The sequence below is a fragment of the Engraulis encrasicolus genome, chromosome 7 (assembly GCF_034702125.1).
Source record: "Engraulis encrasicolus isolate BLACKSEA-1 chromosome 7, IST_EnEncr_1.0, whole genome shotgun sequence".
NCBI lineage: Eukaryota > Metazoa > Chordata > Actinopteri > Clupeiformes > Engraulidae > Engraulis > Engraulis encrasicolus.
This window is the reverse complement of record NC_085863.1, coordinates 48,476,308-48,498,135: the sequence shown is the minus strand read 5'-3', so window position 1 is coordinate 48,498,135 and position 21,828 is coordinate 48,476,308. Positions and strand designations below refer to the sequence as shown.

General features: G+C 43.0%; 2 protein-coding genes across 2 annotated transcripts in view; both read right to left on the bottom strand.

Annotated features, from left to right (window-relative positions):
* Nucleotides 1-1,520: 1,520 nt before the first annotated feature.
* On the bottom strand, nt 1,521-5,658 carry il12bb (interleukin 12B, b). The gene is made up of 7 exons (XM_063202617.1): nt 5,585-5,658; nt 4,791-5,051; nt 4,520-4,625; nt 3,871-4,052; nt 2,764-2,924; nt 2,247-2,379; nt 1,521-1,716 (listed from the first exon to the last, which is right to left on the bottom strand). Exons 1-7 carry the CDS (start codon nt 5,637-5,639, stop codon nt 1,697-1,699), a joined length of 918 nt encoding a protein of 305 aa, XP_063058687.1. The 5' UTR covers nt 5,640-5,658; the 3' UTR covers nt 1,521-1,696.
* Nucleotides 5,659-10,221: 4,563 nt separating this feature from the next.
* The window catches only part of ubtd2 (ubiquitin domain containing 2), a 36,052-nt gene continuing 24,445 nt past the window's right edge, over nt 10,222-21,828 (bottom strand). The window contains exon 3 of the mRNA XM_063203784.1: nt 10,222-13,181. Within this exon, the coding sequence (XP_063059854.1) occupies nt 12,637-13,181 (545 nt within the window). The 3' untranslated portion in view covers nt 10,222-12,636. The remainder of the gene's footprint in view (nt 13,182-21,828) is intronic.

Here is a 21,828-nt window from a genome sequence, read left to right as displayed (position 1 = left end):
TTTCTGATTTATCTTCCCTTGTTATGCAGCTGGAGACATATGTCATTTGTAGATTTAAACACTGAATGCATAGACACATAGTTATTCAGCGGTGCCCTTTTACTTAACTGGGCTTTTGGGAAAATTGCCTTAAGGCCAGTGAATTTCAAATAAAATATGCAGTAATATTAGATCAGTTGAAATTGAAGGTCACGTCTATTCAGTGTCCTGTATTGGCAAGCATTCTGTACATTTCAGACCTAACTCTGTCAGGGTAAAAGATTGGAAGGAATATTTGACTGGATGACACTGTGTACAATGTTTTTTTGTCATGTGCTTGTGACTTGGGATTTTTTTTTTTCTTTTACATTTGATCAGGCCTATCGGCTTGTCAGACATTTGCAGCCATGTTTATTTGTACCATTTGTTTAATTGTTATTAAATGACCAATAAGGAAGCAATAATTCATACCCCTCTCTGCTGATTTGCTGGTTCAGCCACCAAGTCCGACCCTCGCCAGCATGGGTGTAATTTAATCATAGGATGATCTCACTGACTTAACTTATTGGAGAAACAGGGGTGTATGTAAACCAAGAACATGGTTTAGTGATAAACCAGGCTATGTTAACATACAGAAAATGGTACATCTAATTGTTGTCTGTGTTTATGAAAATATGGACTCCAGGCTCTTTTACTACCTGATTTAACACTATCTGGGGTGCGTTTCTCAAAAGCATAGTTGCTAGCCAGTTAGCAATTTGGCTAGTTGCCATCGCAAAATTGCATTGCAAACAACAAAGTAGCTAACGTAGTTTCGAGAAATGCACCCCTGGTTTGCTACTAAACCACCTTCTTGGAGTACCCCCCCCTCCCCCAGTTAAGGAAAGTGTTGTATAATACTTATGCTTACTAAAGTGGTCATGATGGGAGAAGTAACCTGGTTTACATATCAAGGTTCTTGTGTGTCATAGCGTAATTTTTACACTCATAGAAAATCCAGACTGACTTTGATGTTTATTTTGATGAGTTTACATGCAGACATGAGATGAAGTTGTGGCATGTGATTTCTGAGTTGGATGCGCTGGATTTTTTTTGTTTGTTCCGTATATATTGCTTGAGACCTGTGTGTCAGAGGCAGGCAGCTTCCCTGCTTTAAAATGGTCGTACCTCAAAAGAGCCTGGAATCCTCATCACAAGTTTGTTTGAAATGTGTATAAAATGTTTAAGCATTTGGATTTATGGTCATATCTTTGATGTAAATAAACAAGTCAAACTTTTTTATAGTATGCAGCAGTGTGGCATGTCTTATTAATATCATTATTACAACTAAAGAGGATTTTTGTTGTTGTTGTTTTCACACTTCCTCACAGGAAATTCCATATTCCATATTCCAATTTCATAATACATGATAAAAAATAAAAGGTGAAATGAACATGAACGGAACATACCACAATTACACACTTCTTAACAATAAATTAAGACTTTTAATAAATAAAATAAATTATATTTTGCACATTCATATTTGTAAGATGTAGAAAAATAGGTCAGCATTTAGAACAAAAAAGACAGTGATGTCAGTATTGGATACATTCTTAGCGGGATGATGGCAGCCTGTACTGTGGACCACAGGTAGCAGAGGTTCCATAGGGGAGGAAGGGGGTTTGAGTGGTGAAAAAGTAGTGTGCTCATCTCATCTTCATCATGACAGGATTTGAGATCACTTCTGTGGACCTGCATCTGGTGAAAGATGGAATACAATGAGGTGCTTGAGTACAGTATAACACGTGCAAATGATACATTAACAGACACACATTTTTCCTTCTCTGTGGGACAAGGTATGATGGCAATGTGCAGGGTTCCCCCATCATGGAAACTGACAACATGATGAAGTCATGGACATTTGTGATTGGAATTAAGGTTTAAGAAAAGTCATTGATACTACAACTACAGTGTTCTGCTATCATTATTAGACTATTGTGATTATTTCTAAATGTACACACCAGCGGCTCCAGCATGCTGCCATAAACACATTGACAAGGTTTTATGAAGTTTGACTTTTTATAGACGGTGTCCCCACAAATTACTCATTTTCTGTTTTTTTTTCTGTTTTTCACTATTTTAGTGGGAACTTATGTGCTCCATATGTGCCCAAATTAAAGACACACACACACACACACACACACACACACACACACACACACACACACACACACACACAGGAGTGCCCAACACATTGTTCTTGTGACGTTATTAAAGACGTGACTCACTATACAGGTAGAAGCTCCAGTCGCTCCATATGGAGTTGGAGGACTCGTCTTTGGCGCGCACGCACAGCTTATAACCTCTCTTCAACAACTTCCTATTTACCACATTGTAGCTCCTCTCCGTCGTGAACACAATCTATTGGAATTATAATTAAAAAAACAGTATGAACTCATTTATGTGATTTACAATATAGTATGTGAAATATTTTGGAAATCAATAAACACAATAAACAGTAATAAGATAAGTAAAGCTACTGTACTAACACAAAGATTATGTACAAACATTATGATAATTATAACATTAATTAAACCAAAACAAGCCTGTTAGTGTTCTGCCATGACAACAATTACAAAGATTATTAATATTATTATAGGCTAAACATGAATTGCAAGAAAAATGTCAGTAGTAATCAACTGAAAGTTAACATGACTGACCCATGAATCATCTACACCAATTATGGGGGGGGAAATAGGAGATATATTTAAGTGAAATAAATCATGACAGTTTTCTATCTCTCACCTTGCCATGATGCTCATGGTGATCACAGGAGTGGGCTGCGTGCACCAGCTTGACTTCAAACTGGAGCTGAAAGTAACAGGGGGGCACGCTCCACGTCTCAGGGTTGGCCCACGTGAAGTTATGTGCGCCCACCTTGGTGATGGTCAATTTATCCGGTTTCACTGTAGGATTTAAGAAAAAACATGTTGCTTCCATTACTTCAGACTAGTTATAAAAACAGAAATCCTTTTTTTAAATCTGTCAACACATAGCCCTTATTATACATGTACTGTCACCAGAATGGCAATGACCAGTTCATAATGTACCGGTATTACTACTAGAGCCTCTGTGTAATGGCTTAGTAGTGTAGCACTATGGTAGTTCACCTGTTCAGACACTGCGTTATTAATTTGCTGTTACCAGAATGGCAATGACCAAGTTGGAGGGAGTTAATAAAGTATTATGTCATAGTAGTGTAGTACTATGGTAGTTAACTTTTCATTGACTATAACAGTGTTTCTACTGGTGGAATGTCATGCATTATGGGCCTACGTCTTTTCAACCACTATTACAGCTTTCCAGTGGTTGAATGGTGCACATTAGGAGGCTACATGGTGGACTTTCAAACTACAGGCGGGTGGCTTGTTCCTTGTCATTGTTGGGGCTACAGCTCAGAAAAGCCAAAGGGCAAAGCCCACTCAGAACGTGCTCTTCACTCTATTACTGAAATGATTTTGGAATAATAAGAAAAATAACTTAGTACGGCTTTGAAATAGATTCTTGGCCAGGTAGTTTGGGATGTTGCCCTCCTCAAAAATGTCAAATGATATGTCACAGGATCACACACGCTCTGCAGTTGTATGTTGTCCTTGTTGTGATAAATCCACCTGCTAAATGTTATGTAATGTATTCCAGTGTAATGTACTGTATACAAGTATTGGTATTGTTGCATCTTGATATTTTTCTAATGCTGGGCCTATTACACAATGTAGTATATATACAGGTATACTGTACAATGGTGGAACTGTATGATTTGGATAGTGGGCCTACACATTAACCCATTAAGACACAGAGTTATACGTTTGCTGTTAACAGAAGCAGTTAAGTTTATTATGGGGCTACACATACCAATCTCGAAGATGAAGAATTTGGGATTGTACACTTCATAGCGGTACGTGCTCCTGAAGTAGAGGGAGAGGTTGACGCGAGCGGGCTCCTCTGCGTAAGGACAGTGTGCGTTGTCTTCACACTTCAGCGTGTTTCCATTCTCTCCCATGGAGCATGTGATGTTGCCTGCCCTCTCTGCTCCACTGTTTGGTACCAGTCAGCAAAAGAAAACCTCATTTGATACCACACTCTATACGGTAACAATCTGGCACAAAGTGATGAACTGGGGTGTATTAAGTAAAAGTAAGCATAATCAAGTATTGTTAAAGTATCCTTACCTCATTAGTTGTATAATTGGTGTAATAACATCTAATGAGTTGTGTAATCATGTAATATAAGTACAACTGTACTTACATAATTATTTTGTGTAATTACATGTTGTAATTATTAATGTGAAGTGTTTTTGTTACCTTGCCAAGCTCAATTTCTCATGGAAGTACTTTTACAGTGTATGTACCTCATGGACAGTGGAATAACTAGAGTTTAAAGTATGTAAGATCATGTGATAGAGTTGTAATAACATCAGTAAGAGTACTTCTATTTGTACTTTATACACCTCTGGTAATTAAGCTTGTTTCACATAGGAATTTTGGAAAGGGATGTTTCTTACCGATTAACAGTGAAGTGAAATAGTTCTGCATCGCTGCGGTCTTGGGTTTTCTGCCAACTGCACTGAAACTTTCCATCAAAGTTCCTCGCCGAACAGGTAATGTGCTCTAGGAGGGGGAAGATAAACCAGCTCTGAATCAATCTGATTGTAATTTGTAAAGGGAAAGGGGGTGGGGGGTCCATTGCATTGTATGTATTGGCCCAAGATGACCAAGATGTTGTTTCTGCATCCCCCAAACCCTGCTGAAGTACCATTTATGCCTCCTCTTTACCTGAGCTAGCAGATTGGACGAGGATGCTGTTTCGGAAGCCAATCCCAGCCTGCAGCACCAGGGTGTGGTGCAGGAGTTTCCCGTCGGCTCGGTGGCAGGTGTAGTTCCCGCCTTGCAGGTACTTGACCACGGTGTGGAGCTGGTTGCCATGGCTACTTATCAAGTGTCCGTTGTGACGCCAGCTGACGTCGTTTCCGCTGTGGTTTCCACACGACAAGTTGATGTTGACAGACTCGTTCTCTTTCACCTCCTGGAGGAGGACTGGAGAGGCGACAAGGGGGAGGGGGTTAAGGACAGAAGAGGGTTAAGAGTTAGGCTTGTGGTAAGAAGAAATGAGGACCACTGTTCATCACAAGAAATGTCAATATTCTGTTGTGGTCATGTCATGGTGATTTGAGTCCTTTTGACAAATGACATACATAGGCACAGTCTCAGTTAAGTTAATTAATTCAATTGGAAAAATAGAAAATGATGTAGGCTATATGAACTAAACTTTTTGAAACTTGGTTTACTTGATCGTTGTTTACTTGATATTGAACATATTAGGATATAGGGCTAATGAAAGCACCAAAATAATTCACAATATAAACATTATAATGTCAACCATATGATTGACCATTATGTTTTCCTTCAACTTGATGCCCTCTGTTTGGGCTGCTTTTGTGTGCCAAATTACAGTTAATAGCCTACAGTCCTCATGATCCTCTTATTTATCTAGATATGCCCTTACACCGAACACAGATATACATATAAATATGAAGTAGGCTTAAAGTGAAAAAGATAAGTTGATTTACCATTCGGTGTGAGTGGCTTAGTTTTATCAGGTTGACAATTTTTATAGCAGGTCATAAAAATGATTAAAACAGGTAGGAACTTCATCTGGGTAGACAAACACAAACACAAATGGAAACATTAATTAAACTTAAGACAAAAAGATATGAAACAAAACAAGCAAAAAAGATATGTCAATATCTTATATCAGGACTAAACCACATAACTAGTGTAATCTTAGTGGATTATTCATACCTTGAGTGCTTCAGCTGTTAGTCCAAGTTTGATCTGTCACAAGGGGCCAGGGACATCCTTTTATACACGTGAGTGTGAAATTTCCCAAGTGGAAGAGGAACTGATCAGCCATTGTTCAGTATTGTATGGGCTCTTAGTCAAAGCCAAAAAAAGCACTGTGATGTGGTCACTCAGCACAACAAGGGTGGGCTTTCTGATGATTATGATAGATTTATTTCTAATCATTATCATTTCATTCATACAACTTGATTGACAGGGGAATTACCACTATATGACATTCAGTTGGGTTCATTTCCAGTCAGCCACTCAACGGAGGACAATAGATGGACTAAAAGCAAACAAAACTGAAAAAAATATTTTAAAAGGACACACTTATCATTATTAATTTACTGTAATATTCCATCATAGATAATACGATAAGCTAATGCAATATGCGATGTTATAGAAAGGCATGTCACCATGAGGTTCATATTGTCCCTTGGTCTCTACCTCTTGTTTGTCTTTAGTCAATAAAGCACCTCTGGTCTGGCCTCTCTAGCCCTCTAGCCCACTTGGAGACATGATGTACCATGGGAAATGATCATGTGAGCAGAGTATCTTAAAGGTAGCCAGCATGGTGTATAGAATGTTTATTAGAGTGGAAGGACGCAAGGCGTGTATGTCAATGAGAAGGATGCAAGGACAAGGACACACCAGAGTGTACAAAGCAAACTCCAGACTGCAGAAGTTGATGACGTGAAATCTACTTTACATTCCCAGCCAGGTAGTGGACAGTGTGTTTGCATTTATAGGAGTGAATGCACTTGATGTGGAAAAGTACACTTAGTATGTAGTTATGTAGCCTCTTTGTGCAGATTCACTTGCTGAAAAGACTCGACTACATAAAATTGCAATGACATTACCAAGACCATATAAGACATATTCTTTACAATTCTGATGGCAATATGGTTACAATTGAGCCTCTGCGCAAAGGGGCTTTTACCATATAAAATACTTGTTTTTGGAGTTGTAAAAGTACTTCAGACTTCACTAGGCCTGCTGCAGAACTTGTTGTGCCATCCTTGAGCTATAGCCTCCAGTTATGAATGTAGTGGGCCTGCCCTTGGAATGGTTTATAAGTAACCGTTTGGCTTCCAACCAGTAGACTATGGAATAGTAAAGCAACTTTGTATGTGACATGGATGAATCCTCAGTTGCACTCTCAAAATCCTTTGTAAGTGGTTGCATTACAAACACACACGCACACGCACATGCACGCACGCACACACACGCACACGCACACACACACGCACACACACACACACACACACGCACACGCACACACACACGCACACACACACACACACACACACCTGTTATTGTGTAGCTATAGTTATGGCTGCAGCCTAGACACCCCCCTGCCTTGAATGGGGGGCCTACAGCAACCTGTAGCCCAGGGGCCCCAGGTCATCTTAATCCAGCTCTGGACATGAGTTAATCCAAATGTCAGAAGTAAACAGAATATGCCAAAATTAGACTGGAAAACTTTCCCTCCTTTTTTCTTTATTTTTTTATGCAGGATATGGGTTGAAACACAAACAGCAAAAAATAAATGTCAAAAGTTACAAAATCACCTTGCTTTCCCTTTGTTTTGGGGAACTCAAAGTAAGAAGTATGAAGTAAGGTCACCTATGTTGCAGACGCATGGCACTCAGATGCATCACAATTTCAACATCAAGTGCATCATCCCGAGAACAGTGAGTGTAGGCAACTAGGAGAAGTGGAACTGGACGGGCAGACTGACCCTTAACCCCAGGCTCTGACAGCATGATTGAGAGTGGGAGTACAGTAGGAGTGGGAGATGTGCCAGAGGAGGAAGAGAAAGCCAAGGAAAGAGAAAGCTGTTTTTTCTACCCCTTCAGAGACCAGTCTGATAGGCCTGCTGTGTCATTACATGCAAATAGGCCACTGTAAACAGTTTGTGATGATGGCCACTGGCAGCCCTGACCGTGCCTGGCACACAAATTCATCTGAAAGGCCCCTTCCACCCTAAAATACATAGTGCAAGGATGTTTAGTTTAGATGTTTAGTTAGTTGAGTCTTTACAGGTCTTTACAGGACATTTTGAAGGCGAAATTAATCTTTATTCAGAATTAAAGTGAGTTAATGTGGTCTGTAATGAAGTGAATGTGGTCTGTAATGAAGTGGTCTGTTGAAATGTGTGTAACTGACTTGTCAACTGTCATACTTGATGAATCTGTTTGTGGCATTTCCGAGGGACAAAACTATTAATAGCAGGTATACCTAAGGAATTCCCCAACTAGTTCCTTTTTTTAAGAGGTGACAATCCTGAGTTCACTTCAGGCAGTGAAACCCTGCGTTGAGTTTTCCTTCTAACACAGGTGACTGAATTGAGAATTTGACTGATCTGTCATCAGTGGCCATTGCCATCAGCTGTTCCTTTTGAGACAGCATTACAATCAAAATATCTTGTCTTGTAGAGGAGTGCATTGTAGTTTTCAATTAAAAGTAATGGTCACTTGAGAAATTGTTGTTACATTGGCCACATTTACATAAGTTTTTAATTCAGAATCAATAATTCAGAATTAAATGGTCCCGTCCAGTTTACATGACGTTTTCAAACCAGAATTACTGTAAACTTCATTCAGTATTGAATTGAGTTAATTCTGAATTAAATGTCTCATGTAAACGAGGGCAGTGTGTTTTAGCTGAAGTATGGTGTATTTGTAGGTGACCATGGCTTATTGGCACATTGGCTACGTTTACATGACGTTTATAATTCTGAATCAATAATTCAGAATTAAATAATTCTGTCGATTTCCCTTTGATCTTTCATTTAATTCCGAATTGTGAAGTGTTTACAGGACGTTTTCAAAGCTAAATTAATCTTTATTCAGAATTAAAGTGAGTTAATTTGGAATTAAATGTCCCATGTAAACATGGTGATTTTTTTGTTTAAACGTGGGAACCATTGATGCAAGGGCCTAATGTCAGAAATAACACAATAGCCACTCTGACAACAGAGTCAGATGACCAGACATGACGACGCAATAACTGTCTGTTTATTTCCCCAAGTCAGTAATACACTGATTGCATTCATTGACTGCCAGATTGATGTGCAACCTCTCATAATTGTCGTTCATTTCACCAAAGAATTTCCACTATCTTACCTCAGGTATGTGCAACATAGAGAAGAAAATTCCCTACATAAACAAACCTTGTGGCAACACGTGTTTCTTCTAGAGAAATGAGACAATCAAACGTGACCTTTTCTCTCAATTGCACGACAACAGTTCCTCTTATAGGAAACCACAGCTAGCTGGGCCATTCAGCGCGCTGGCCAGCCAGCCACAGGTTGAGTCAGTGGAGAGGAATTGAACACCACTTTCTCTCATTAAATGACCAAACCCAAAATTGTATCGGAAGAGCACCTTACTTTAACTAAAACCAACCTGAGTTTATTTTTACTACAGGAGGATCTGGTCTGGTATTTACCCAAACCAAATCTCTGAGCTCACACAGAGGGAGCCCAGCTATGCTGTAGATCAGGGTTTCTCAACGGGGACTCTACAGTCCCCCTGGGGTGTTGGGAAGCGTCGATACAGCCGAGACGGGGTGGTGCTTAGTTGGGGACATTGGTCATTTTTTTATATATATATATTAAGGGGGGCGTTGGTGGGCTTATGATGAGGTCAAGGGGACATTGGGAAGCTTATATTGAGGTCGAGGGGGCTTTTGTTCAAAAAAAGGTCTTCCCTCTGACCTTGTCTTTTGATTCAAGTTTATCAAAAGACACAGCCTGTTCTGTGGGGAGGGGGAGGCAGTCTCGACAAAAGTAGGAGTCATGAAAGCCCCTAACTTTTGCCTGTGCAGAGAGCATCAGTGTGAGGTGGCAGATTGTCATATTTTTCCTAGTTTTGTCGCCCCTTCACCATAAACGCAAGAGGAAGTTGAAATCTTAGCACTTCATTCCTTAAGTCACTGACTCACACTGAATCATATACTTGTACTCAGATCGCTTTCCAAAGTGCAAGTGACGACGCATTACGGGGGTGCCACCTCAGTAAGTACTTATGTACGTACATCTCTATATTCCAGCTGAGTTGGTATTTTCGGCATCTGTAGACGGTTAAATGGGATGCATGGTTTCATTTCTACAAACCTCTCCAGTGACGTATGACAAAAGTGAAAAAAAGAGAAAGAAAAAACACCTTGATGTGAAGTGTGAACAACAGAACATGCGCGCACACACACACACACACACACACACACACACACACACACACACACACACACACACACACACACACACACACACACACACACACACACACACACACACACACACACACACACACACACACACACCAAAAAGACCACGCTTTGCAAAAAAACACTTTGAGTAAAAAGTTCATCGTTTTAATTAAAAATGCATTCTATATCATTAAAATATGCAACTGTTTCTGAAATTCATTTTTTCTTTCTTTTTTCCATTTTCATCAGGACACATCAGTCTTGATGCCATTTAAAAACACACACACACACACACACACACACACACACACACACACACACACACACACACACACACACACACACACACACACACACACACACACACACACACACAAAGAGTATCAATCAGGGCATCACAATAGCATCATTCCTTGTGATCAGCTACATTCAGAAGAGATGGCTGCTGATTGGGCAAGAGCTGAGCTGAGAGATCCTCTGGCCCCGCCCACATTATGTCCAGCTCCAGCAGTCAGTCCAGATGACCTTTGACCTTGTGGCCTAACGTGACCCCCCCCAAGCCAGCACTGGGGATCGAGACGAGTCCTCTTCCTGGTGTGCCTTCCCTGGTGACCAATCACATGCCTTACATGATGTATTAAACGTCCTCGCTCGTGCAAACACCTTTCCTTCTTTCTTCCATCGCTTGTCAGGAAGTTCCTTTTGCTATACTTCCCTCCTTCACACAGAAGCGCACATCCAAACACACACACACACACACACACACACACACACTTACATACATACATGACACACGTCAGGACAATCGACCACGCACACTGAAAGTGAGAAGACCGACGCAGACTTGCGTGATGTGCACACATATGTACATGCACACGCTTGCAGTCCCATACGCACATACATACACTACTCTAGGTACTGAATTCTGATAATGATGATACCCCCAGTGAACACAGTGTTATGGATCCCTTTGACTCCTTGCGTTGGAAAAAAGGTGACAGACATCTTCGTGAGCCAATCGGTAACTCGAGCTGCTGAGTCAGCCAGCCAACCAGCATGGCTGAAAGGCCTGAAGATGGGCCCTCCTCCTCTCCGGAGCAAGGTCAGGGACTTTGTGGTGACAGAGGGTGAACAACACACACGCACAGACGTGCAAGCACACGCGCACAGGGATGCTAATGGAGAAGTACTTAACTATTTAGAATGCAATGCATCACAATTTTACTAGTATTTCCCCTACTAAAAATACACAAGTTGTGGGCAAAAAAGTCAGACAGGTGGTTGATTACAAATAAAAAAAGGCTTTCCCTTTTAAAAGATCTAGTCGACCGGTCAAAAATACCCACTTTATCAAATGTTTTCAAGATTGCAGACAGAGTGCAATGTAAGTACATAGAACGAGAAGTGAACTGACCTATTAGAAATGACTTGACCGGAGACTGAGCGATACTAATTCGAGAAAAAGGCAGGTTTCTCCTCCCCCCCTCTAAAAGATTTAATATTTTGTTCATGTTTTAAATTCCCTGGCTCAATTCCATTTCATATTTTTTGTCTTTTTTTTTGGTTGTTCAGTTTCCATTAAAACCGTAAAACGAATGAGAAAAACAGCTGAAAAACAAAGAAATTGAAATGAAAAATGTCTTTTCCTCCTTTTTTTTCTTTACGTACAAACTCAGGCCGAGGTTTATCATAGTCAAAGTCTTATGTGCCTGCTCTTTGTAATGTGCAGTGCGGCGAGTTTATCTAGGAGGGGGCAGGAGAGAGAGAGAGAGAGAAAGAGAGAGAGAGAGAGAGAGAGAGAGAGAGAGAGAGAGAGAGAGAGAGAGAGAGAGAGAGAGAGAGAGAGAGATGATAACAGAGAGGGATAGAGTGAGAGACAGAGAAAGAGAGAGACAGACAGAGAGACAGGCACGTCCCAACTGGTCCACTAGTTTGAAGTTCCAGCATGACCTCATCGCCACAAGAGTAAGGGTGGAGGAAAGAGTGAGAGAGAGATGGAGAGAGAGAGAGAGAGAAAAGAGAAGAGAAGAGAGAGAGCAGGGGCATCCAGCATTCCGTCAGGAAGACTCCTCACATTTCAGAAGAGGAGGAGGAGAATGGGGAGGGAAGAACTCCCAACCCCCACCTTCCCAAAATTTGAGAGTCAAGTTGTTCTGGCTGAGGTTGTCCGCTCTGTGTGCACCTCACATGTTGAGCTTCTACTGTACTGCTGGGCACTACCTCCCTCACATGCCAAGATATACGGGCTAAGTACAAGTCTTGCACCCCATCTCCCAGCAAAGACCCTAATGGGACACACACCATTCAGCCAAAAGACGGCGAAATTCATCGGTAAGAACGTGCTCCAAAGACAGATTCAGCACTCAACGTCCTCCAAAGACAGCTTCAGCTCTCAACGTCCTCTTAAGACGGCTTCAGCACTGAACCTTCGGTCACAACAACTCCCACCTACACAAGGCAGGGCTGTTGTGAATACTTGCCCCCTCCAACCCTCAACCCCTCTCACCCCACTCCTAGTCCCAACCACAGCCTTATAGTCCCAGGTCCTCCTCCTCCAACCAACCCTCTAGTTCTCCACGGGCGTGGGGGTCTGTGGAGGCAGTGGCTGTGTGGTGGGGGTTGCTGGCTGCTGTGGCTGGGTTTTGGGGGAGGGCTGTGGCGACGGCTGACTCTGCTGCTGTATCTGCTGCGGTGGCTGGCTGACGATCACCTGCACCACGTAGTCGCGCGAGATCTTCAGCTCGTCCAGCTTCATCTTGTCGGTGAGCGGGCGGCCCGAGAAGAACCAGCGCTGCGTGCCGGCCGCCACGCCCTCCGTGGCCTGCAGGCGGCGCTTCATCTGCTGCACGGTGTCCGTGGTGCGCACGCTGAGCCGCAGGTCGCGGCCCGTGGAGAGGCGCAGCCGCAGCTGGCACTCCTGGCCCTCACTGGCCGGCGGCAGGGCGTCGCCGGCGCCCCCCGACGACGAGGAGTCCAGCGGCTCCAGCTCCTCCTCGCCGGCCCCGCCGCAGCCGCCGCTCTTCTCCTCGATCATGTTGACCGGCGGGCACAGGCAGTAGACCGGCAGCTGGTAGCGGTTGCCCAGCTCGTCGTAGCACTCCGTCAGAGCACCTGTGGAGAGCGGAGAGCGGAGAGGGGAGAGGGGAGAGAGGAGGGGCAAGGGGAGAGAGAGGGGAGGAAGGAAGGGAGGGAGAGGTGAGGGAGAGGTAGAGGAGAGCGAGAGGGGAGCCAGGGAGGGAGAGGAAGGGGGCACAGAGAGAGAGAGAGAGAGACAGAGAGAGAGAGAGAGAGAGAGAGAGAGAGAGAGAGAGAGAGAGAGAGAGAGAGAGAGAGAAATGGGGTGAGAAGAGGGACATGGAGATAAAATAGAGAGAAGGTGGGAAGGGAGACAGAGAGAGTGAAAGATGGTAAAAGATGAGAAGAGAGAAAGATGAAAGGAATAGGGAACAAGAGGAAGATAGCAAATATGTTAGAATAATGACACAAAAAACTGACAGGCAGGTGGAATATTACGCCTGCCTGTCAGATGAAACTCTCTTGTGACTACTCATTCATCTTTGGAAGAGGAACACATTTCGTCTGTCGCTGGAACATTTTGTTGCAGGCTGAATTTGCTTGACAGATTGCTTACAATAACTGCCACCGGCGACAGAAAACTCCAGGCCGTGGCCAGGGCCGGATTAATGCACAGGCTAGATATGGCTGCAGCCTAGGGGGCCCCACCTGCCAGGGGGCCCCAGATTGCTCAAAAGTGGAAAAAACACAGAATTGTGACAGGAGGAAATGTTGAGTACAGTTGATAGACATCCTAAATTCCGATCTTGTAATTATGACACTGTTAATTTGTCACGAAATTTGCATTCCGGGGAGCTCACAGCAATCTTTAGCCAAGGGGCCTCAGACCATCTTACCCAGCCCTGGCAGTGGCGGACCAAGGCAAGGAGGAGCCGTGAAGGAGCACTCTTGGCAGTGTTCCCGACCACAACACCACCAACCAACATCTGTCAACAGACTCATCAAAGGAGCTCGAAAACGCATTTTAAACACTTGAACAAGGTTCCCACGGGGCAACAATTCAGAAAAAGTTTGTTCCTGGGCTTTTCAAAGGCCTTTATCAAAATTTCCATGGGCCTTTCTTTCTTTTTTTTGTGATCAACTTTTTGGGCCTTTCTTTCTTGATAGCCTGTGAATACAAAAAGACAACTTGGGTGCAATAAGAAAATGCTATCTAAAATGCTGTAATGGTTTACATGGAAACCACATGACTTCTATGGAAAAACATTTTCAATGCACAACATAAATATTTGACCTGGCCCAATGTGACAGATCAGAAGACACATTGCATGACTTCATGAAAACTTTGAACTTTGATGGTTTTGCAGTTTTAGATGATTTTTGAAGTTTCATCTCAGCTGATCCTTTGACATCTGTACTGTAGAAGCTCACCACAAAAGCACACTCGGGTTCTACATACACACTTCCTAACTCGCCTTCCAGGGAAAAAATTAACTTCTGTAGAACAAGCGCCTTTTGAGTTCCTCATTTGAAATGTCACAGATTAAAAAGATGATTCTTTTTTGAAATAATAATCCATGCTATTGTTCAAAGAGTAGAGATAAAACGAAGTGCAACAGTGGATCATGGTGTGTTTTGCAACGTATGAACCTGAGGTAGGCCTACATATGCACAACTCATCTTTTTTATATTTATATATTGGGCATGATTTATTTTTAGTGATGAATCTTCTAGACAATATTTATTGTGTTGGGGTATGCCATGGGGATGGGTGATAAAAGTTGCAGGCCTACTTACTTTCTGTGAATGTTTTTTTTTCTCTTGTGTCTTTTCTAAGTTATACATTATTCTCTGGTTTATAAATTTTCATGTTGCGTGTCTCACAAAGTGTTTATGTGCTGGTCTTAAACCAGACACCCAAGGATGCAATAGGCCGCGGTGTGTCTGACACAACTGCATTGTAATGGGTTTCCCAGAGAGTCCATGGCCGCGAGACCCTGAGATGGTGAAAGAGAGCAGCTTACACAAAAACAAGTGTGTTGTGGTCTGTCTCTCGAGTATCACACGTGTAAGTGCAAAAAACACTCTCCTTTGCTGTTTATTTGCAGCCTCATGAAAGATTGTGTGTGTGTGTGTGTGTGTGTGTGTGTGTGTGTGTGTGTGTGTGTGTGTGTGTGTGTGTGTGTGTGTGTGTGTGTGTGTGTGTGTGTGTGTGTGTGTGTGTGTGTGTGTGCGTGTGTGTGTGTCTCCCTCCTGTGTAAAGAAGAAGTAAGAGTGTAGATGTGGTTTAGACGCAAGAAAACTGGCCCCCAGGTTTGTTTCGCCCGACGTGTCAAAGACCCTCGCATACATAGAGACACACATTCAAACAAACACAAAATGACCACTGTCCCTGATTTTGAGAGGGTGAGTTCATCGCTTTCATTTGGTCACAAGGTTTCACTGGAATACACATACACAGGCACACGCACACACTGAGCACATGTCTGGCTGAAGGTGGAAACGAAAAAGGTGAAGTAGTCTATGCTGAAGCTTTGAGCTTTCAAATCCCAAAATGGGAAATGTGTTGGTGTATTCCTCTTCTTGCTGACCTATGACATAGTACTTAGTCTGGTCTTCGATTAGTCAACTTTATTTTATTAGACCAACCACACTCGCTCTGTGGAAATCATTTGAAGTAACTACAGCTATTTTTTGTTTAACCTTAGAATGTTCAAGGAAATATCAAAACTTGCCGCAAATAATCATCTTGAAGTAGGGTGAAAGAAAGAGCCGCACTGATGAAACACTTATTATGACACAAGTGTATGGAATGGAAAATAAAACGATGCCATGTTGCTGACCCAGAGGTGAATTAATAATGATTTTGTCATCATGGGTCAAGTGTGAAACTGCCAGAAAGTACCATGGCGCTGCCTTCTGACTCTCGCCAAGGGGAAATAACAGCAGCGCACAGAAAGGGATCTGCTCACTGTTTCACAAAGCAGGTGAGGAACCACAGAGAGAGCAGCATCACCACCGGTTTTGTTGACTCCTGACAACCAAGACAAACAACAGCATCAGCAAACGTCAGCAAAGAGGAAGAAAGAGATTGATAAGGGGAGAAAGAGTGAGAGAGAGCAGAGAGGTGAGACAGACGCAGAGAGAAAAAAGTAAAACCACAGGGGGAGCAGAAAGGCAGAGGAAAGTAAAACACGAAGTAAAAAGTTTAAAAATTAGGGGAAAAAACACAAAGAAAGGGAGAAGAGGAAGAAGGCAAAAAAGAGGACGGTGTGCAACAAGTCTATGTTACAAAGGCAGCGAGTGGGCAGACACAGACACTGTCAGACAGACATATACAGTCAAGAACGCACACATGCATGCTCTCTCTCTCTCACACACACACACACACACACACACAAACAGGCCACAAGGACAGAGTGAGTGACAGCCCGAGATGAGCATGACTGACTGCCTTGTTGCCTGGCAACACTTTGGCGGCAAGCACCCTGTTTGACAAAGCCGCTTTTTTTTTCCAACAAAAGGCCCCCGTGAATACATTTCATGTCAGTCTGCTCCCGTTGCTACATGACGTTAAACTGAAGTGTTATTGAGTTTAGCGGACACTTTTCATCCAAAGCTTCTCACAAGTAAGCGGCGCTGCCTGGCACTCAATCTACGAGTTCGATAGCATCAGCGCTAACCCTCAGACAGGTGTGCAAAAAGTGTTCTCCTAATGCACAGCAGCGTAAGTTAGCCTAATGTACATGCATAAGTTAGTCACATGACCAACACAGCCAGTGCCTGTCCGTTTATGACTGCACTTATTCCTACATTTCCCCCTGGAGAAAATAAAATATCTACTGCATGTTTGTATGCATCAATTCACCCATCTATCAAATGGCTTTTCTCTTCTATCTATCCATCCATCCATCGATAATAAATAGGCACTACTACTTTAATGCCATGCAATAAAATGCACTTTACATTATAATGTGCACTTCTGGCACGTCTATTCTCTCTACTCACATGGTTTTCAATTTTTTTTATTGTCCTCTATGTTTTTCTTTCTGCTATGTTGTGTGGGTGCGGCGCGCAATACTGTGTAATGTGTATTATTGTGTGTCCATGACATTATGTTGTCTTGTCTTAAAAAGCCACCTCGCAAAGAGACATGCAGCTTTCAGTGTGTGTGTGTGTGTGTGTGTGTGTGTGTGTGTGTGTGTGTGTGTGTGTGTGTGTGTGCACGCTTTTGAAGGCCTGCTGCCAAGTCCTCCACTCCTGACATCCCATTTAGTGAAAACAATGGCAGAAAATCCCAGCGAGTACAACAAAAGAGACATGTTTGGTAAGTGCTTCTCCCTCCAAAGGGCCTTAAAAAGCTTCACAGATGACAAGAAAGGCTTCTCAAATACCCTTTTATATGCTCCTCTTCAGACATAGAGTACATTGCATTTACCTACGTCATTCAGATCTACCTTTTAGAACAATCTTTCAAACCACGTTTGATTACTATTCACTTTGTACAATGCAGTAGGTGTCCCTGACACCGTTGCCTTTTTGAGATGAGTGAGTCATATTCAGCAAGTTGTTATAACAGGTAAGTGGTGGCGTAACCGACTGACGTAGGCAGGCAGGCAGGCAGACAGGCACAAAATTAAGCAAAGAAGTGCATTTCCCAGAACTGAAGCCAGTAGGACACCAAGAAGCTTTGCCTTTGAGACAAACAAACACACACATACAATACGTAAGCACACAAACACCTTGTGCTTTCCTTACAAAAGGTTTTCTGTTGTGCAGCCGCTACAACAAAAGGCAATGACGTCGGGGTCCGCTCCGGCCTTGGCAGCAGGCGAGAGAGGCGAGGCAGGCAGAACGTTTACCTGCTCATTTCCGAGATGCCGCCTTTTATCAACAACACCCTCGCTCTGTCTTCCTGTTCCACTTTCAGTCTCCCAACACAAGTGTAACGGGATCGCTGCTGTGTACCCATCCTGGTACCTCTGTTTCCTAACTGCATATCAGAGCCAGAGGTCCAGGCTATGTGAGTGTGTGTATCTATGTTGGAGTGTGTGCATGTGTGTGTGTGTGTGTGTGTGTGTGTGTGTGTGTGTGTGTGTGTGTGTGTGTGTGTGTGTGTGTGTGTGTGTGTGTGTGTGTGTGTGTGTGTGTGTGTGTGTGTCTGTCTACAGAACATTCCACATACAGAACATCTCTCTGGCAATGTATTAAGCTTCTATGCGTACACTGTCCTGAAAGCACCCAGCAGGTAACCACACTTTACATACATCGACTATGGAGTTTCTTTAAAGAGGAAACAAAAGCTGGTGGTGTTTGTGTATGTATGTGTCTTTGTGGGTAAATAGGTTTGTGTCTGTCTGTATGTGTGCACACACATGTGCGCGCGTGCATGCGTATATCCGTATGTGTGTGTGTATCACAGACCATACACAGAAGTGCTATTATGCAGTAGACAGAAGTATGGTAGCCAAGAGAGAAGGATGAGGTGGTGTAATGGTGGTGATGGCTGATGGTAAAATTCATCAGAGGGTTACTGTTTTCCATCTAACCACAACCATCCGATCCAACCAACATGGCCACAATAAAAGCAGATGGAAATGGGCAATCATGGCATCAAAAGGGGCCCAAGAGAGTGGCACACAAGCTGGGTAGATTGCCGCCTGTTCCCCTGCCTCAGCATGGGGAGCAATCAGAGCCTCTTTCAGAGGCATCGTTGGATCATTTGCTCCACTCCTGACCGGCCTCCAAAGACTCACAGCTGATCTGACATCATTTGATAGAGCTTTGTTGCAAAATGGCGTATATCCATTTTGGACCATTTTGGGAAAGTGATATTTTTGTATTGGGCATTCCAAAATTGCATTGTTTTGCAAAATGTCATTTCGTGTAGGTTTAAAAAGTATGTTCTCAAAATATTTTAATAGCAAGAATTCACACATAGATTCATAGAACACTCATTTCCTATAATAAGGCGCAAAAGTCAAAAATGGTGGAGGTCATTTTGCGACGAAACTTTTCATTTTCTCTTTCTCTGTCTCTGGTTCTCTTGCTCTCATCTCTGTCTCTCTCATTTGGCTAAATATCTACCTTCCTTTGGCTAATCTCTCTCTCTTTCTCTTTTTTTTTGGGGGGGGGGGGGGGGGGGGGATCTTGGCCGTGAATAAAACTGCTAAGGCACTGTACTGCTACGCTCAGTACGCTGGGAACGTGGGTTCGATTCTGACCCACGGTTATTTCCTGTTCCTCCCCCTGCTCTCTCTTCTTACTATTTCCTGTCATCGCCTTACTGTCACTATCAAATAATGGCATAAAAAGCCAAAAAAATCACTTAAAAAAAGAATTATGTTGGAGGTATGTGTATGGTAGTTCAGTTCTCCAAGGGTGAACATGTAGAGGAAATGACCACGTCATGTATGCACGTAAACAGTGGTCACAGTGGTACCACTACTGGTATGTGGTGGTTATATTTCTCATCAGAGTTTTGGTGGAAGCCCTAAATTATCTCACCGTGATGCTTTATCTTTTCTCACCTGTGCATATACCATATCAGAGGTCAACCACACACCACAGGGCTTTTCAACCAGTGATCCTCAAACTGTATTGCTGGCGGTGCGTGTTGCTATGCAGTAGTAACTACTACATTTAAAAAGACACCGAAGAATTTCATTCTTGTTGCACCAATTTAAAGGAGTATGCCACTATTTTGGGGCTTAATACAGTTGACCAGGGTTTATAAAGGTGGTGAAGTGTCTTATTTTTCATGTATGCCGTTGTCTTGCTTTAAGACAAGTTAAAAGAGGGAATATGTCGCTAAGCTAGTGAAAGTCAATGGATCCGTGTAGCATGCTACAATGCTACACGGATCCATTATCTTTCACTAGCGTAGCGACATATTCCCTCTATTCCCTCTTTTAACTTGTCTTACAGCAAGACAACGCTTAACATGAAAAATGAGACACTTTACCACCTTTATAAACCCCAGCCAACGATTTTAACTGTATTAAGCCCCAAAATAGTGGCATACCCCTTTAAGTGCTGAATTGTGTAAAATTCTAACTCTTTGCTACAGCGTCAGAGGGACTCCCCTCAAAGAACGAACACATAAATAAGCAAATGCGCAAATGCAGTGGGCCGTGGACTACTACTTAGGCTGAATGAAAAGCAGTGGGCCGTGGACTACTACTTAGGCTGAATGGGGGTCCTGGGCCAAAGCCATTTGAAAACCCATGGCATACAGGACTGACCCCACCTTCATGCTTGACTTGGGTAGAGGGTGCATGACTCTTAATTACACTAATGTGCCATGGCCTTCCTTAGGCCACTCACCTACCAACGCCATCATCATCAATACCTCAATGCATCATTAATGACTTATGGTCAGTGCATCTTTATGGTAATTTCCCCTTACAGCATGACCATGTTTTTTTTTTCTTCAAGTCTTCCATGGTGCATCATCTGTGATCCATCAAAGTGTCAAAAGCACTATACCCCTGCTTGGGGTATGCCCAACCACACATAGGAGCATCTCTGCAGTGGTCTATGACAGATAAAACTACTTCAACAGAGGGGAAAAAGGGAGGTGGGGGTTCTCCTGACCAGAAGTATGTACCTGTAGCTCCCACCAGGGTGATGCAAGCCAGCCATTATGAACCACATAGCCAGCTTGAGACAACAAACAGGCCATTGTTTCTCAGCCATTTACCTCAACTCTTCACCTCCATCTCTGGCTTTGGTGCTGGGCAGCTGGTGTAGTGCACAGCTAAGACCATGTAAGCCCTGTGGTCATAGCCATCCTGTACTGAATAATATGTACGTGTAATACATGGGTAACAAGAAATGCACTCAGACCTCCACTGGGGAAGCTGTTTTATAGAACATTAGACTATGTTACACCCGATTTTTTTTTATTGTTTCAAGTCTTTCTGCCTTCTTTTTGTGGAGATAGAAACTGGAATGTCAAAATTCGCCCTGTCCCGCAATTCAATTTGCGGTCACTAGGGGCATCTAGATTTCTTGGCTAGCAATGGTGAAGAGTCTATAAAAAAATCCACAAAGTTTCATCTAAATCCGTTCATGACTTTTTGAGTTATCCTGCTGACAGACAAACAGACGAACCAATGCGACCGGTAGGTAATAATGCATGTGTAATGCTGGACAGGTATGTAATATATGGTGTCTAAGCCTGTGGGGCCGTCTTGTCATGTTTGTGGCACAAGCTGCCCCTCTGAATGCCTGAGTAAAAAAAAAAAAAGAGAAAGAAATGCTGGCTCAGCTCGATACAAGAAAAGACCCCGAGGCCCTTCGGGAAGAAGTCAACGTTTTACAGTCAGGCTCAGCTTTCACTGCTATTTTCTGACACAACCACGGCAAGCAGATGCGTGCTTGCATGAATGTGAGAATTGCATCGGGGAGGTCCACACACACACACGCACACAGACCACCTTGACTTGTTTGACAAAGTGGAAATTCTTTCACTGTACATCACTCCTGATCTGACAAAAGATTTTCTAATAAATTCAATTTCATTTCAAGTAAAACAGTCACCTCCGTCGCTATCCAAGGCAAGCCACAGCTGCCACTTATGAGCTCTAAGGGAACCTAGGCTGAGTATTGTTGCTGTTAGAAGGCGTTGCAGAGGACGGATGGACACACAGACATACACACAGACACAGACACACACACACGTTGTACTCCTCCTCAATGGCAGTCCGTGAAGAAGCCATGTGCATCCTCATCATTATCC

What these genes read in the sequence shown, in the direction of transcription:
- il12bb (XM_063202617.1), bottom strand. Translation starts at nt 5,639, where the DNA reads ATGACCTGCTATAAAAATTGTCAACCTGATAAAACTAAGCCACTCACA. An exon ending in CGTCCAATCTGCTAGCTCAG is followed by an intron (nt 4,626 to 4,790) that starts GTAAAGAGGAGG and finishes TCCCCCTCCTAG; the next exon opens with AGCACATTACCTGTTCGGCG. An exon ending in ATTCTTCATCTTCGAGATTG is followed by an intron (nt 2,925 to 3,870) that starts GTATGTGTAGCC and finishes TAAATCCTACAG; the next exon opens with TGAAACCGGATAAATTGACC.